The sequence below is a fragment of the Oxyura jamaicensis genome, chromosome 1, assembly GCF_011077185.1.
Source record: "Oxyura jamaicensis isolate SHBP4307 breed ruddy duck chromosome 1, BPBGC_Ojam_1.0, whole genome shotgun sequence".
Taxonomy (NCBI): Eukaryota; Metazoa; Chordata; class Aves; order Anseriformes; family Anatidae; genus Oxyura; species Oxyura jamaicensis.
The window spans coordinates 37,107,577-37,123,370 of NC_048893.1; the positions used below are offsets into that span (position 1 = coordinate 37,107,577).

Consider the following 15,794-nt stretch of genomic DNA (forward strand, 5'->3'; position numbering starts at 1 on the left):
CTTGCGGTAACGTCAGCTCGTGGGTCTAGTTGTGGATTCAGAGATCTGAAACTGCATTGCATTCCTATCCTGAGCTGTATTTGCTAGTGTAGTAAGTTAGTGTTTGCTTCCTTTATGAAACTGCTGGATCTCCTGCATGCTGTAAATAGCTGTAGCATTTAGGAAGGGAGTGAACAGAAATGAAATGTTGTCCATATCTGGTTTTCGTTTAAGTATAATTCTTGCTAATGCACTAAAACATACTGCTAGCTGTAATGCATATTTGAAATGGAGTACAGGAAAGTTCTCCCCTCCCCTTCCTTAAGCATTTATTCTTTGCCTTGTATCTTACTCATCTTTTCCTGTAAGAAAGAAATTACAAAAATGTCTTAGGATAGCCACGTATTAGCCAGTTCTTAGAATGGTTGTGCTATGGTTAAAGGGGTGGTAGTAGTACTGCACCCACAACCATCAGACAGTGGTTACACAGGCATTTGGCTTGCAGTTGTGACATCCCCTGCAGCTTGTTCCCATCTGCATTGTACTGGCACAGCTGTTCATGGAACAAAAAAAAAAAAAGGGAGAGGAACATTTCCTCCCTCTGCCTCAGAAAGCTAGCTGGTCATAGACTGGCTGCAGAAATAACTGCTGGCACAGCATGTGGGTGGGAGGGCAGAGGGCAAGGTAGGATCGATTGAAATACAATGGAAAGGACAGGATCTGCTTATCCCAGCTATATCCCAACTAAGAAAACTCTAAGGGGTAGAGCCAGTTGGTCAGTGTGAAGCCATAGATAGCCCCATAAACTGTCACGGGAGCCAGAGTTCTGCTTTGTCTCTTGCACTCTGGACCTGACAGTCATAAAGGTCTTAAGTTTAACTTTCAAAGCCAAAAAACTTGAGAGTGGATAGATTATCACTTAGTTGTGTCTTTTTTTATATGAGGTTAACACAGAAGGAGGAAACTAATCTGTATAAATAATGCCTTGTTTGGTGAACAGTTGCTGCAGACTGCTTTTCTGTCTTCATCCCCACACAGGTGAAACCAAAGCCATTATTGTTGAAGCTGTTGAAGTTAGCTGGTGCGGAAAAGGACACTTTTACTATGAAGGAGGTAAGAACTTTTATTCAGTAAAGGTAGTTGACAGTAAATACAGGGAGATTCTTCTGTTCTGGGTGAATGGGAGGTAGTGAGATTCACAAAGTATGATGAGTCAGGATATTTTTTGAGTTCTACTAACTCGTTAGGTAGTGTTCAGCAAGTTTTTCACTATATAAAGAAAGGCTTTTATCTGTCCTTAGAATACTGGGGGAATAACAAAAATTGCAGCTCAAAGGGAGTTTTAATCAATTAGTGTGAGAGGAATAGATCTTAATTTATTTTTTTCTCTTGTATTTGAACAGCAAAATCTGTGTGTGTGCTAATGTCTGTGTATGTGATTTCTTTTACAGGTAATATTCTATCTTGGACAATATATTATGTCTAAACAATTATATGATGAAAAAGAGCAACACATTGTGCACTGTGCAAATGATCTCCTTGGGGATTTATTTGGAGTAACAAGCTTTTCAGTAAAAGAACACAGGTAAAATTGAATTCTTTTCTGGGAGTCTGATTGTGATATAAATAACAGAGAACATAATTTGTATGGCCTTTTATTGATTCCTTATATCTTGAAAGATGGTAAGCTCTTTCTTATGATTACTTCTCACCTGATCTAGTCTTTTTCTGTGGAAAAAGAGTGGAAAACTGTAGTATATATACTACAGTTTTACAGCACATATCACAATATGTGCTTCTGTTCAGAAATCATACCTCACTCCAGCACAAAGCTTTCAACATTGCTTTTGAATAAATTGTCTTGCTGCAGAGTCTGTATGTACAGTCTTCTGAATCTTAACATAAATCACAGGTGTGCTGTAAGCTTGGTTGCTTTGCAAGACTGTACAGATTGTCAGAAGTTCCAGAAAGAGAAATTTTGAATCATTGTTAGAGTTAGAAATAGATGTTGATCTGTTAGGAGCTCATTGTCAAAAGGATTATGACTCTTCTCCCAGAGTTTTCTGGCTCTTGAGTGAATTTTTAAAAAATAATGCTCTTTTGACTTGGATAAAATCTCTTCCCTTTCTTCAGAAAGGGAGAGGGGATTTGCTTGTTTTGAAGGATTTGCTTGTTTTGAAGAGCAAAACAACAATGCTGAAAAAAAAACCTCAGCAAGTCAGAATAACTGTTTTTCACATTTATCATAGAAACTGGCTCGCTTTTTTGGGCAATCTCCAGTTATCACAATAAAAAGTTCATGCTAACACAAACAGCTCTCCAGCTAATTGTGCAACATACGTTTGAATTCTGCAACCTGACTTGCAACATCTCTTTTTCTTTATCCCCATCTAAGGAGGGTATATTCGATGATTTGCAGAAACCTGGTAGCAATCAATCAACAAGGTAAGCCAGTTTGGGAAATGGGAGCAGGGAAAATACAACTGATGTTAATGCATCTTGCATGTAGTGACCAGATAACATCTGTCTCAATAATTAGCTGTTTGACTTTACACATTAGTGTCTGGAGTGATTGCAAATAATGGTGAATTAAAGCACAACACTGTGTTTCTTCTGGAAACAAAATTGATTCTGAACAGCATTTTGGTAATTTTGTGGGATTTGAACTGGAACAAGCATAATCAAAACTGAACACAAACAAGACTCAATTGAAAATTTGCTTGTATTTCTGACAGATAAAACTTCTTATGTTGTTGAAGGCTTTAATACCAAAAAGGAGCTTCTTGAACTTGTGCCAACAGTGAAATAAGTTAAAATGCTTCCTCTTCTTTCTGTTAGTGTCCTGGTTTTATTTGCAAAACTGAATCTGACTTATATTTAGAACTGGTCACACTCAGATACACTGGCAGTGCTGAGCCCTCTTTAGGAGGTCTACATGGTTTGTAAGAAGTGGTAACCTTGCTGCAGTATAAATGCTCAATATAGCTGTAGTCTGTGACTGATGTAAGGGGCGAACCAGAAGTTAAATAATGGTTGCTGTTTTGTAAGTTAGGTCCTGAATCCATACTGAGATACCCTTTGGTCTTGATTCTTTCTGAAGGTATGCATCTTTTGAAGGGCTGTCTTCATTAGCACTTACTGTTATGCTAGGAAACTTAAACTTACCTATTTTTTTCGTTGGAAGATAATGGATTAATTCAGCATCCATCCGTTAGTCAGGAGATATAATTAACAACACTCATTTTTTCTTCCTGTTGAATGTCTTTTGAATTTAATGTTTCCATGAAATGGTAATTAGTAAAATATACTCTATAGACGTGTAAAAATGCTTCCATGTGTATTATTTCATATCTGCACAATCATGGCTACTGCACAGCTTTCAGTTGGAGTCATTTATAATGGAATTCAGAGATACTTGGCTATTGAGATTCATTTCTCCTCCCCATTTGCACACTTTCATAATGTTACAGCAGAAGTGCTACACAAACTTAGAAAGCAAGGGAGCGGTCGTTTTTATTTGTCACGGACTGTCTGGTTTGTAAGTTCTGTTCAAACTTTGTAAATGCTGTGTGCAGTTGACTTCTGCTATTTTTGCTATAATGTTTTTGAGCTTGAAGTGTGTTTTCTTTGTTTGTTTGTTTTCAGACTGTACACTTGCTGACACACCTGAGGTTGATGCCAGATTTCAGCTTGAGAAAGAAAATGTTTTAAAGGTAATATTTCATTTTTTTAAGTTCTGAGATGTAAATTCTGTTTCATTTCTGTAGTGTCAATGGCTTGGATGCAGTTAGAGTAATTGTAGCCTTTTACCAAATTCATATTTGGGCTTTTTCATTACTTCTGAAATTAATCAGGAGTCCATGCAAGAGTTAGAAGAGAAGCAGACTTCATCAAACGTGACTTCCCGACCAACAGCATCATCTAGGAGGAGAACACACAGCGAATCTGGTACGTGCAGATCTACGATGCAGAGCTCGCAATGTCATGGACACTTAGGAAAAAGTACATTCTGTTACCTCACTGACTTTGAAAGATGCTAACAAACACGAGCTGTGTTCCTCTGTATATCTAAAACAAAATGTGCAATCTGGAAGAAGTACGGGATTGCTTGCATTGCTCCAGTGTCATGTTACAGTTTGGATTTCTGGAACTGTTAGTAAGATGACAGAATAATTTGTTCCAGGGATCTGTTCAACTTGTTCACGTTAGCAGGACGTAATCCATGGTGCTGACTTCATGATGAGAACGCTTGTATTTGTACTGATCTAGTCAAATGCATTTCAAGTCCCTCTGTAGATAGCTGCAACATTTCACATCTTGTCTGCGCTGTGAAAGAAGTTTTTAATGGATTTCAGTTGGTGATACAGACTTGAAAGGTCCGATAGTAACAGCGGATGATTTGGGTGTTCTTTAAGCACTTTGTAAAAAAAAGTCTGGCCACTTAAGCATTGTATTTGTCTCCAGTTCCTCTTTGTTGTGATTATTTAATAATCACTGGCAAATACGTTTTCGAAGCATGGAGTGTTTCTTCTGAGAATTGGCAAAAAGCCAGTTGGTCAGCATAAACCTGTATAACATTAAGTTGCTCGATGGATGCGTTCTCTATGCAGTGCAACTTGAACACTATTTCAGATTCCTTATGGTAGTTTGTTTCTTCGCTCACTTCTATTACCGTGTGACTTGACACCTGTACTTACCGGGGCAGCGATAACCTTCTGTCATTGCATAGATACTTTTTCTTTTCTTTATTTTTTTCAGTTGCTTGGGAACATTTTAAAGTTCCTCAGCATTTTTACGTGGTATATTTTTTTTCTGTGTTCATCATAGGCCATTGTTTTTATTAGCCAGTCCGAAAACTGTGCTGTTTTGCTGAGCAGTTTGCACTAAATTAAAAGAACATTTAATGTTGTAACAAAAACTGGTGAAGGGATGGAAAGCTGCAGTTAAGCATCATAACCTGTAATATTTAGGCATGACCCAGAGCACGTAAGGTCCTGTGTTGTGCTTACTTATTGTAGGTTTGATTATTAACTCGTGTCTTTGCATCCATTTATTAGTTTGTTACAGCCTTAAAAGTTCTTTTAATATAGTGTTTTTATATACACTTTTTTTCTAATTTATAGGAAATCTTCCTTTTAAGCCACTATTCTTGTTAAATTATGCTGGTAGCGGCTCCTGTTGGAGCCGCTTATATAGTGTATAGAAACCTTGTGGTGGTACAGTATCAGTACAGCATGGAGCCATGGCAACTAAATGAGGACAACGATGGACAGGAGCAACCCTTGGGCCTTGGGGGCACCAAATGTGGTGGGGCTCTCAGGGCGGAAAAAGAGAGGGGCTGAGCCAAGAAGCACCAAGGGAAAGTAAGAGAAGTCTCAAAGTATGTACAAGTGTTTTGTTCTCTTTTCTTTTACGATGAAAGATTCAAGGCGTGGAGACTGGTGGATTGTCGGTGTGTTTTGCAAGGCCAGGGCAAAGCCGGGCCGTGAAGGGTGTACGCAGAGGGCGCCTGTAGGGGGCAGCAGGCCCGTACTGAGGTCTGTTGAGCCACGTTGTCAGTCCTCTTGGGGAACTTTCACTCCACTGCGCGTACATACTGACTTTGCAATGCCTTTTTAAGAAAATTGTTTGATATTGAACAGTCCAAAAGGCAGTGGAGCTGAATTTTGACTTACCTACCCCTAAAATGCTGTCCCCCTACCGCTTATGCTGCTCTAGATCGTTGTATCAAAGCATTTAAAACACATTTAAAAAGCATTGCTTTTTGGCCTTCAAACTAAGCCTAAATAATAAGCACAGCTTAAAGCAATGTTTTCATGGTTCAGTTTTTACACTGTTTGTTAGCCTTGAAGATTTTCTTGCTCATGTGTTGTCAAAGTCATTCACGTAATGTTTTGTTCAAAAAATTCCAATGAGTAAATACAATTGCATATAGTGCAGCTATTAATTGATGGATTTGCTGAGGTATCTGAAACTTGAACCTGAACATGCCTTGCCTAGCTCGAGGTCCTTTGACCCGGGAGCAAGTTGCTCATCTCTGTCCAAATTCTGGGATGGGCTAGCAAGCCCCCTGAAAGTGTCTTTCTGTCACATGACTGCAGGGGGAGCTCCTACAATTAAAATCTTAACTGTATTCCTTAAAGGTAGTAGGGATTTCATGGGTCGTGTGTGAATTGGGGTAAAAAATACTTCAAAATTTGCAGTTACTTTATTTCCTGCATGTGGAGACTGCCATTGACAAGCTGTACAGGTGGGAGAAGTGGGGAAAGGCAGTCTCTGAAGTGCTGTTTTCAGGAATGTTTCACACTTCATGTTTCTCAGTGTTACTGTCGTCTTTAATTTGTTTTTGGTGCCTTTTTGTATAAAACAATTCTAGATAACTTTATTTTTCTTTGATTGCTACATAAGTATATTGCATTTTAAGCTGCTGTTAAGAACATTCAAAACTGCACGTTGCATAGATATTTTTGGAGTAATAAAAATTCTTGAATATGCCCAGAAGAAAATTCTCCAGATGATCCTCATGCTGACAGAAGAAAACGACACAAGTCAGACAGCATTTCGTTGACATTTGATGAAAGTCTCTCATGGTGTGTTGTCAGTGGGCTGTGCCGGGAAAGAAGCAATAGCAGTGATTCAACAGATTCTCTTTCCATTCCTGTAAGTCAAAATGTATTTTTTTGGGGGGGCATAGATTTTTAAGTTTACCAAGCTATAATCAGTTTGTCTCATAAGTGCTGTTCCATCTAACAGTGGCTGTTCTTATTTCTTCCATAACTAATTAAACTGGATCGTTTGATTTTTTTTTTTTTTTTTTTTTTAATATAGTTGTAGGAGATCTCTACCTCCTTAACACTATCTTAAGGAGATATATTTTTAAGGAGACGTTGTCTTAACAGTAATGGTTATGGGTATGGACTAGTGAGGCTGACCATCTGTTTCCTTTCTTTTTTATTCAGGATCTCGATGCCAGTTCACTAAGCGAAAACTCCGATTGGTTTGACCATAGTTCTGTTTCAGACCAGTTCAGTGTGGAGTTTGAAGTTGAATCTATTTATTCAGAAGACTATAGCCATAATGAAGAAGGACAGGAGCTCACAGATGAAGATGATGAGGTACATTTTTTTCTTTGACCACGGGCGACAGGGTAAGGAAAATTAATGAAAATTACGTTGAAATTCCAACAAGAAGCAGCAGTAATTCTTCAGGAGTGCTACATAACAAATTGCAACCAGTCATTGATTAAAGCAAGTTATGTGCATTTGGGTCACCACTACATACCCATCAGTCCAGAAAGCAGAACAGTGCCGAGGCGTTCCATAAGCTCTCACACAGGCTTTGCTCACTAGCTGTTGATGGCATTCTGTGTGCCTGAGTCTATTCTTACATAATTAATTACAGAAGCGTTACTTGGACACGTGTTGAGCTTTTGACAACAGTTTTCATTGACAATGGAAAACTTCAATAACTCTTTGCAGAGTGGGACTTCAGAGTCATTTGCTTCTGTTACTATCCATGCTTTGTAGAGATAGGCTGAAATACAATTTTAGAAATTTTCATTAGGAGGCAAAAAGACAGTTTTAAAATAGTTACTGCCATCAGTTTGGGGAGACCAAGCTATCTGGAATGTCAGGAGGGAAGCAGATTTTTTTTTTTTTGGTGTTAGTTTTCTGCTACTTAAGAGCTAAATTACCTCCTGACAAGATCAGGTAGGTACCAAAGGCAGAATCAGACAGGGTTATACATGATTGTAATTCATGACAGGGGAGGACTGGGATTGTGTACTGATTTACAGAGGGTTAGAGTGCTGCAGAGAGACAAGATAGTGGTTGGAGGAAGAAAAGATTGAGGTGTGCCTCTGCCCCCAGCAGCAGAGGAGCCCAGAACTGGACACAGTATTCCAGGTGTGGCCCCACCCCTGGTGAGTAGAAGGGAAGGAATCCCTCTACTCTAGAAGGCAGTTCCTTCTATCTGTCTAATCTTTTTTTTTTTTTTTTCCAAACCACATGTTCCAAGTGTGAACAGATGCCCCACGCCACCCCGTCAGCTAACCACCAGGTTTCGTGGAGTTGCTTGCTAGCTTCTAGCTTTTTAACATAAACAGAGCAATATTTTTTATTTAATTAATTAAAAGTGATCTATCAGAAAACAGATTTTTAATTGAATACCAAAACCAGTTACATCAATTCTTCTTTAATTTTGAATTTAAATTAGGTATATCAGCTGACCATTTATCAGGATGAAGATAGTGATGCTGATTCATTCAATGAAGATCCAGAGATTTCTCTAGCCGTGAGTAAAACATTAACGGGCAAAGCATCATAAGCTGGGTGAACTGATGGTAGAACAAGGCATATAGAAGAATTCAATCATTACCTGTGATTTAAAAAAAAAAACAAAGTTGCCTTTTATTTTTCACATGCTTGAGGATTCCAAGCCAGTAGTTTAATTGCTGAACATGTGACCAATAATGAATATGGGTATTTTAAAAAATGTTTTAAGTGAGTTTCCTGAGCCATTAAAAATAGTACTAATTTACAGTTTCACTGACTTAGTGGGAAGAAATTATTTGATGCCTAAATTTGCCTTTTTACACAAATTGGGAAAAAAATGAGAACCAAAAAAAAAGACGAAAAAAATCAGTAAGTAGTAAGTAGTTCATAATATCTGGTTTTATTGTCCAGCCTGAATAAACAAATCTGGAGCATAGAGAAGAAGAAAGTCAGGGTTTTGGAGCAATAGATAAAGACATGAAAAAATGACATGTTAAAATTTAAAGTCAGTGGTTTTAATAAAAGATCTATAGTTTAAAATCTTTAAATGTGTAGTTAAAGATTTATACTTTTTTTTAGTTTCGATTTTTAATAAAAGATTTATAGTTGCTTTTCATCGTAGAAGCTTGAACAGCTGTTCTACAAAACCATCTGAAATGTTTGTCCCTTGGTGGTCTGTAGGACTTGAGGGACTTGACTATACGTGTGAAACATGGGGCTAGCCACCATCTGAAAACATAGTGCTGCTTATGGACGGAAAAATATGTCTGTACTTTATTTTTAGGAATTAAAGTTAGTCACAAACTTCTGATGTCTCTGATGCTATTCGGAACTTGAACCAACAAGTGTTTCAGATGTTCCAAATAAGTAGTGTTCTGGTTTGTTCTGCCACCCCACCCCTGCCACAAGCATTATTTCTAAGGAGGGTGCTTCTCCTTAAAAATGAAGTGTATTCTTGATGAGATGGTCCTTGTTTTTAGAATAGTGTACGGAGTAAGCTCTGACACAATGATGCAACTCTTCCTAAATGGCTTTAAGTGTTTTCCGTGCTGTGTAATTTCCATTCTGCTGTGTCAGAGTGCCCTCACCCGGCCGTTTGCAGACCAGCAGTTTCGCTTTCCCCAGGTTAAATGTCCCATCAGTCTTGGCCAGTTTCTAGTCCAGAAGCTTGTTGTGGAAACTTATGGGAACAGTGTCCATTTTATCAGAAGGAAGCTCTCTGTGAAGTTCTCTGAAGACTCTAATAGTCTAGTTTCTTAAATTTTGTCTAAAACTAATAAACCATTATTATTCCACCTCTATTTTCATTTTACAAGTCTACTGCAAGAAGGAAGAAAATCAGAGAGTCTTATAAAAATGAGTCTGTTTTAATGCAGGGCAGTAAAATGGTCAGACACGCAGTGGAAGTCTTAAACTATAAACATGTTGATAGTTCAAGATCACTGGTATTTGGCAGTAATAAATTCTTTAAAATCTCTATATACTTCAGTTATAAGAATTCCAAGTAGCTTAAGCTGTTTCAACCTTTAATTTACTCAAGGATTATTGGAAGTGTCCAGAATGCAGCGAAATGAATCCTCCACTTCCACGACATTGCCACAGATGCTGGGCCCTTCGAGAGGACTGGCTTCCCGATGAAAAGAGTGAGAAATTGGCGAAGAGCAAACTAGAAAGTTCTTTCCACCTAGAATCTGAAGAAGGTTTTGATGTACCTGACTGTAAGAAAGTGAAAATGACTGAAGATAAAGAACCACCTGTGGAGGAGAATGAAGATAAAGCAGTACAAATATCCGAGTCCCAGGAAAGTGAGGATTATTCTCAGCCATCTACGTCTAGCAGCATGTATTGCAGCAGTCAGGAGGACTACAAGGAACCCGAGAAGAGAGAGATGCAAGGCAAAGAGGAAAGCGTGGAGTCCAGTCTGCCTGTTAGCAGCATAGAGCCCTGCGTCATATGCCAAAGCAGACCTAAAAATGGTTGCATAGTACATGGCAAAACGGGACATCTCATGTCGTGTTTCACCTGTGCAAGGAAGCTGAAGAAGAGGAACAAACCGTGTCCGGTGTGCAGACAACCTATCCAGATGATCGTACTAACTTATTTTGGTTAGAACCGTGTTGAGTGAAAAGCAGCAGAAGGAACATTATATATAAACTGGTACCACAATTAAGAGAGTAAGAAATTATTTTTATATACTTATTGGCAGATTAATATTTTGTGTGTCATTGCCTTTGGTAAGAAAAGTCATTATTGAAATAAATGCACTGGAATTGATTGTTAAGTTTAGCCTAATGCTCATTAGTCCACTTGAATATTTTAAGTCCCTCTCAGTAGAAGTAACCAATTCGTACTGGATACTATTTGCCTTCCCAAAAGTTTTACTGTACATAAAAGGTAGCAAGGTTTGTATTACTGGATTGATCACACATTAAGAACCCAAGTTCAGAGATTAACAGAGGAAGTACATTTTGAAGAGTTCATTTAAAGTCAGTTCCTCCTCTTGAAAGGGGATTCTCTACATTCCAGTATCCATTGTCTAGTGAAGACACCAGGCAAAATCAGAACCCTCAGAATAAGTTAATAAAATAACAGAATAGAGCCTTGTCTCCTGCATTCCCATAAGATGAGATTCTCCAAGAAGGAGATCTTTTGGATACGTACCTGGAGACGGGGGAAGTTGTGATAGAAAATAGCATTCATAATTTTGCAAACAGAAAAGGGTACTGTGTCTTGTTTAAAACCTGCATTGTGAACTTGAGGGCTTTATGAATGTGTCCTGAGAAAAAGTCATTGACCAGCTAGTCTTACAGTTACCTCTTAAGTATACTGAGAAACAGACTTCTGAAGTACTCTGTGGTTTGGCAGTCTGTGCTATGCTGGTTATGTTAGCAGAGTGTGAGAGATGTGAGTGGGCAAGGTAAATGAAGGAGAGCTTACGTTAAAAGCCAGGCAAATAGGTGATACCGGGCAATGTTTGAATTTTCTCTGCACTTGTTTTTGACTTCAGTAGCATGGCACACAGCTTGATCACTCTGTTCACTTGAATAAAAATAGTGGAAAAAAAATCTATAAAAAATCCACCTCCATCTGCAGAAACAAACGAGCTCTGTAGTTCTGTTTCACACTGTTTGGTTTTTGTTAGTTTGTTTTTAAGTTCAGCAATCTTTCTGACTTGTGCTGTTTTTATCTGTACCATAAGCATTTTGAAAATCTCTTGCAAGGTGTTTGCTCGAATCAATGTTTGTCTGAGTTGGATTTGTCCTTACTGCTTTTAGCTCGTCTCCTCACTGTACTTCACCAAAAACTTTGTGAAATTTACCAGTTCCTTTATTAAGAAGTTGAGTAACTTAGTTCTGTGATGCATTCAGAGGGGGTAATGCAAATATTTTTGTATGGTAAAGTTCTAAAGATGTAGCTAGCTTACTCATCTGAGCTGTTCTTTGGATGGAGAGTTTCTATAGCGGTGAGTTGGATTTATTTCTTCGGAGAGCTCCATTACAAGAGGACTTGCGTGTTCCCAGCAGCTTGTTGTTTGTTCACCTAGTTGAGCTAATATTTGAAAGCTACTGCTAAAAGATACTGGTATCTCTGAGGTTTTTTTTTTTTTTCAGTTCATTGTAACTAAACAAAAACCGTAAGACATCCTCTGTTTATTCAAAGGAAGAATTGTGCACGCGCAGAGGTCTTGTTCTTGAAGGCTGTGAAGTGGCAGCTGTTGGTTGGAAGCTGTTGAAGCTGTTACAGGCTTTGGTCAGCAGGAACCTTTCAGCTGGGTTTTGGCAGTCCTTCAGCCTGAGGTGGAGGAGTGTTTGAGCAGATAGTGAATTTTTTCAGCTACCAGTGCTTCTAATACATGGTTACCTGCTTTAATTGACATTTATTTCTATTTATTTCTTGTGTTTTTTGTTTGGTAAATTGAAGTACAGTACAGCTTGCAGAGGCTATCCCATTGCAGCTGCCGGTCAGAACTGAGTGGTGGTCAGATGGGTCTGCAATGTGCAGTTAACAGAGTTATAAACTCGTACATTCAGGGGAAGCAGTGTTCAAGTTGGGAGTGTGCTTAAAATCTTCATCCCTTGCATTGTCTCTTATGTCTGAGGCTTTTTTGTTTGTTTGATACCTTCTCTACAGTCACTGTAATGGCTGTGTAACTGCAGTCATGGGGAGCAGCTGTTCTCAGCCCAGTTCCTGCTGGGACAAATTGCCGTCCTGGTCTTCCAACCCCCTTAAGTGCTCTCCATATGTTAAAATACTTCAGCCCTCAAAGATGCATGCATGGTCACAGCAGTGATCTTGCTGCTTGCAAGTGCTCAGCTTTAGAATTTTCCTTCAGAACCAATCCCACTAAAGCTTTCTGCTTTGGCGTAACGTAAAACAAAAGCGTTCAGCACAGCATTTTTTTTCCTTTTATGCTAAAAAGTTTTACATCCTCAGCATGTCTTCTGTAGTGGAAGATAGCCCTGGAAATGCCCTCTACTCCATGGAGTACCAAGGAAACTGGTACTTTCGGTGCCTGATTCCTTGGCCAAGCTACTGTGTCAGAGCAATTTTTTAAAAATTATGTTTTCTGGCCTAATGTTATTTTTAACAGCTCGTAAGTTTGTTTGTTCCTGAGTTTTGTTTTTTGTGTAGAAGCATGCCTTACAGACAAGGGAATGCAGTGCCGAGCATCGGCATCGGTCTCATCTCCTCTATGGGAAGCTGGCGGGGGCATGCGAATCTGGGGGATGTTTGTGACTTTTGCCTTGTGCTGTGGACCAAGACCCAGGCTGAGAACAGGCGTTTTGTCCAAAATGCTGAAATCTGGGGGCTCGTCTCCATGCAGCCGCCCTGAATACACGCTGTGACACCCAAGAAAGGGGATAATGGTGACCAGCCTTTGCTTGTTGCCCTGTTCTTTTGGCACAGATACAATTGCCTGTCCTTGGGTGGCGGTGCAAAAGTTGACATTTATTCTTATGTGGTGAGGTGTATTTAATATTGTATGCGTGTTAATTTATTGCAGTTTGTAAATATTCTTGTGCTTGTAGTTAGTGTTTGGAGCTTTAATTTATTGAATTAGCCCTCTGGTACACGTGCAGATGAACCAGCGTGCGTGCTTAGTGAATCGCAGTTACAAGGAGACTAAGAAAATGTAGCATTAAAAACAAAGGTCGGCACAGCTAGATTCGGACTAAGAGCAACATAGGAAGGCTTATGTCTTCTTTTCTCCTTCCCTTAATACAATTTCTGTGTTGAAACTGTACAGCACGTATTAGAGGTGGAAGCTGATGCTACATTAGCATGGTGAAAATCCATTGGCGGTGCTTTCTGTTGGAATGCTTTTCCATCTCCAAATACTGCTCCGTTGTGGTGGTAACGCTGGGGGTCACTGTAGGGAAGGTGCGACACCGTGAGAGGCTTCCCAGTCAAACTCTGCACTGAGTGGTAATTTCTCTCTCCTTTGATGAAGAGGCTGAAGGAATGGCCGGATACTTGGAAAATTTGTAAGTGTACAATGTCTGTAATTGTCATAGTCTATTTCTTCATGCACTTCAGGTCGACAGTGTTCAGGTGCAAACACTGCAAGGACTCGCATTTGTACAAGAAAACCACTTTTGGATAAAATACGACTTCACCCAAGAAGGCCAAGTGCAAAGTGAAGTACCCAAGACAGGTGCCAAAACGGCTTTGTTTCAGCATCTAACACGTCCCAAAAATGCCAGGACTGTTGAATGTTAAAACAATTAAGAACCTTTAACGCTGAAAGTTCACTTCAAATTTATTACATTACAAGCCTGTTGCCTTTATCTGTTAAAAACCTTGTCGGAGTGAAGCAGGTAGCTGGGTTGCTGATTGTATCACTCATCCACTCTGCAAGGACTGTTGGTGTTGTGCACCCACCGCGTGTTGTGTTAGCGATGCTGCCTCGCAGCCTGGAGGAAGTCCGAGCCGTGCTGTGTTGCACAAGAAGCTTTGGCTGCCCCTTCAGCTAGGAGTTTGATTTAGAAACAGGCAAATGCACTACAAAATTTAATTGTTGGGGTGTTCTATTTATTTCTAGCAGCCTGGTACAATTATATCACCATGTTCCATTTTCTGTTATTTGGTTTAAATGTCACTGTGTGAAATTTCTGTATGGGTATGAAAACACATGGAAGACTTTGGGCATGTTTTTTCCCCTAAAACAAGGGGGAAAAACAATTCCTCATTCTTGCAAAAAGCATCAGCAAGAATAATTTTCAGAATGCTCTTACAGGAGAGAGAGTGGTGTATCTGCTTTTTGGGTTACTTAGTTTAAAGTTTGAGCAAGCAAAAAATGAAAAAAAAAAATCAACCAACCCCCAAACGTGGGCTTATGGTATTTTTTTTAAAAGCAATAGACTGAACTTACTGAAAAGGAAAAATTGTTGCTTTCATCTAATGTGTACATGCTTTTATTTACCACAGCCACAATGAAATTTGAATGCCTCGCTCTCATACCTACTGTACATGTAAAAGTTGTGGGTTATACTTCAGAAGGTGTTCTGTCCCCTTTTAGTAGATGTTGCTTTAAGTTAACAGCCTGACTTTCGAGGGGCAGGTTTTCCTGTTTGTTTTTTTGCTAAATTGATGGCAGTCAGTGTGAAGAGTACATAATACCTGAAATAACAAATTGCTTTTCCACAAGCAGAGTCTGACTTTGCAGAGTTGGAATTGTTATTAAATAGAGGGTTTAATAGTAGAGTTAAATAACTATGCAATTTTGCCACCAGGCGTAGGTTGCTGAACACGCTTTTGGTGACTTGTGTGAACCTTGTAGCTAACCGTCGCAGGTCCTGCTGCGTCCAGCAGCCCTTCGCATGCAGCTGGCCACCAATCGCACAGCGCATAGTTCCCTTTGTGAGAAGAGTTTCATGCGTATTGCATTCGTGTTTTGGTTTTCAGTTTTTCTGAGAAAATTAACTATGATGTCTAAAGAGCTTTAAATAAAGATGTGTTTATATGCTGCTTCGTGCCTTTTTTTCATGTCTATGATTTTTTTTCTTCTCCATTCTAGTTGATTTTCATACAGCCTCTTAATTCTGTGAAACAGCAGTGCAGCTTCTTTCTCCCCTCATTTGTCTAGTAGCATGGAGTCTCTCCCTGCTTTTGGAATACTCTGCACTTCAGGACTCTAGCTCTTCCTGCTCTACATGATGGAAGTGGAACTGAGCCTCTCTGGAGAGATTAGTGGATAAGTAAGTGGTTACTCCTCTGACTAGTAAACACTCCACAAGATTTAAAAGGGGAAGAAAGAAAATTCAAAGGGATGAGATACAACAAAGCCAATGACAGAACAGTCTCTTACGTACCTTCTGTATGTAATGAGGTGCCATTCTGACTCTGCATTGGTGTTTCAATACCAAAAGTGTATTTATTTACACGTAGACTGGGACCAGTGGCCCAGCTGGCATGCCTCGATGTGAAGGACAGGAGTACCGTGGTACATTTCAAAAAACTACTTGTATCAAAAGACTAACTCTGTTCCTGCATTTTTGATTTATCTTGTGCAGGAAAATGTAGATATTTCCCAAGACAAAC

General features: G+C 39.3%; 1 protein-coding gene across 3 annotated transcripts; it reads left to right on the top strand.

The window, feature by feature from the left end:
• Nucleotides 1–951: 951 nt before the first annotated feature.
• MDM2 (MDM2 proto-oncogene) lies at nt 952–15,221 on the top strand. 3 transcript variants are annotated; one of them, XM_035333878.1, is made up of 9 exons: nt 952–1,092; nt 1,431–1,564; nt 2,375–2,424; nt 3,625–3,692; nt 3,834–3,927; nt 6,482–6,639; nt 6,939–7,094; nt 8,194–8,271; nt 9,793–15,221. In XM_035333878.1, the coding sequence occupies exons 1-9, from the start codon at nt 1,084–1,086 to the stop codon at nt 10,360–10,362; spliced, it is 1,317 nt and encodes a 438-aa protein (XP_035189769.1). In that variant the 5' UTR covers nt 952–1,083; the 3' UTR covers nt 10,363–15,221. The 3 variants fall into 3 exon arrangements, with proteins under 3 accessions (XP_035189769.1, XP_035189779.1, XP_035189760.1); XM_035333869.1 differs by having other exon boundaries at nt 959–1,092; nt 6,479–6,639; XM_035333888.1 differs by lacking the exon at nt 1,431–1,564 and having other exon boundaries at nt 955–1,092; nt 6,479–6,639.
• Nucleotides 15,222–15,794: the final 573 nt, after the last annotated feature.

Bases quoted from the DNA above. Each gene is read 5' to 3' on its own strand.
- MDM2 (XM_035333869.1), top strand. The intron at 3,928-6,478 runs GTACGTGCAGAT...GAATATGCCCAG, and splicing joins GAGAACACACAGCGAATCTG to AAGAAAATTCTCCAGATGAT. The intron at 8,272-9,792 runs GTGAGTAAAACA...AATTTACTCAAG, and splicing joins ATCCAGAGATTTCTCTAGCC to GATTATTGGAAGTGTCCAGA.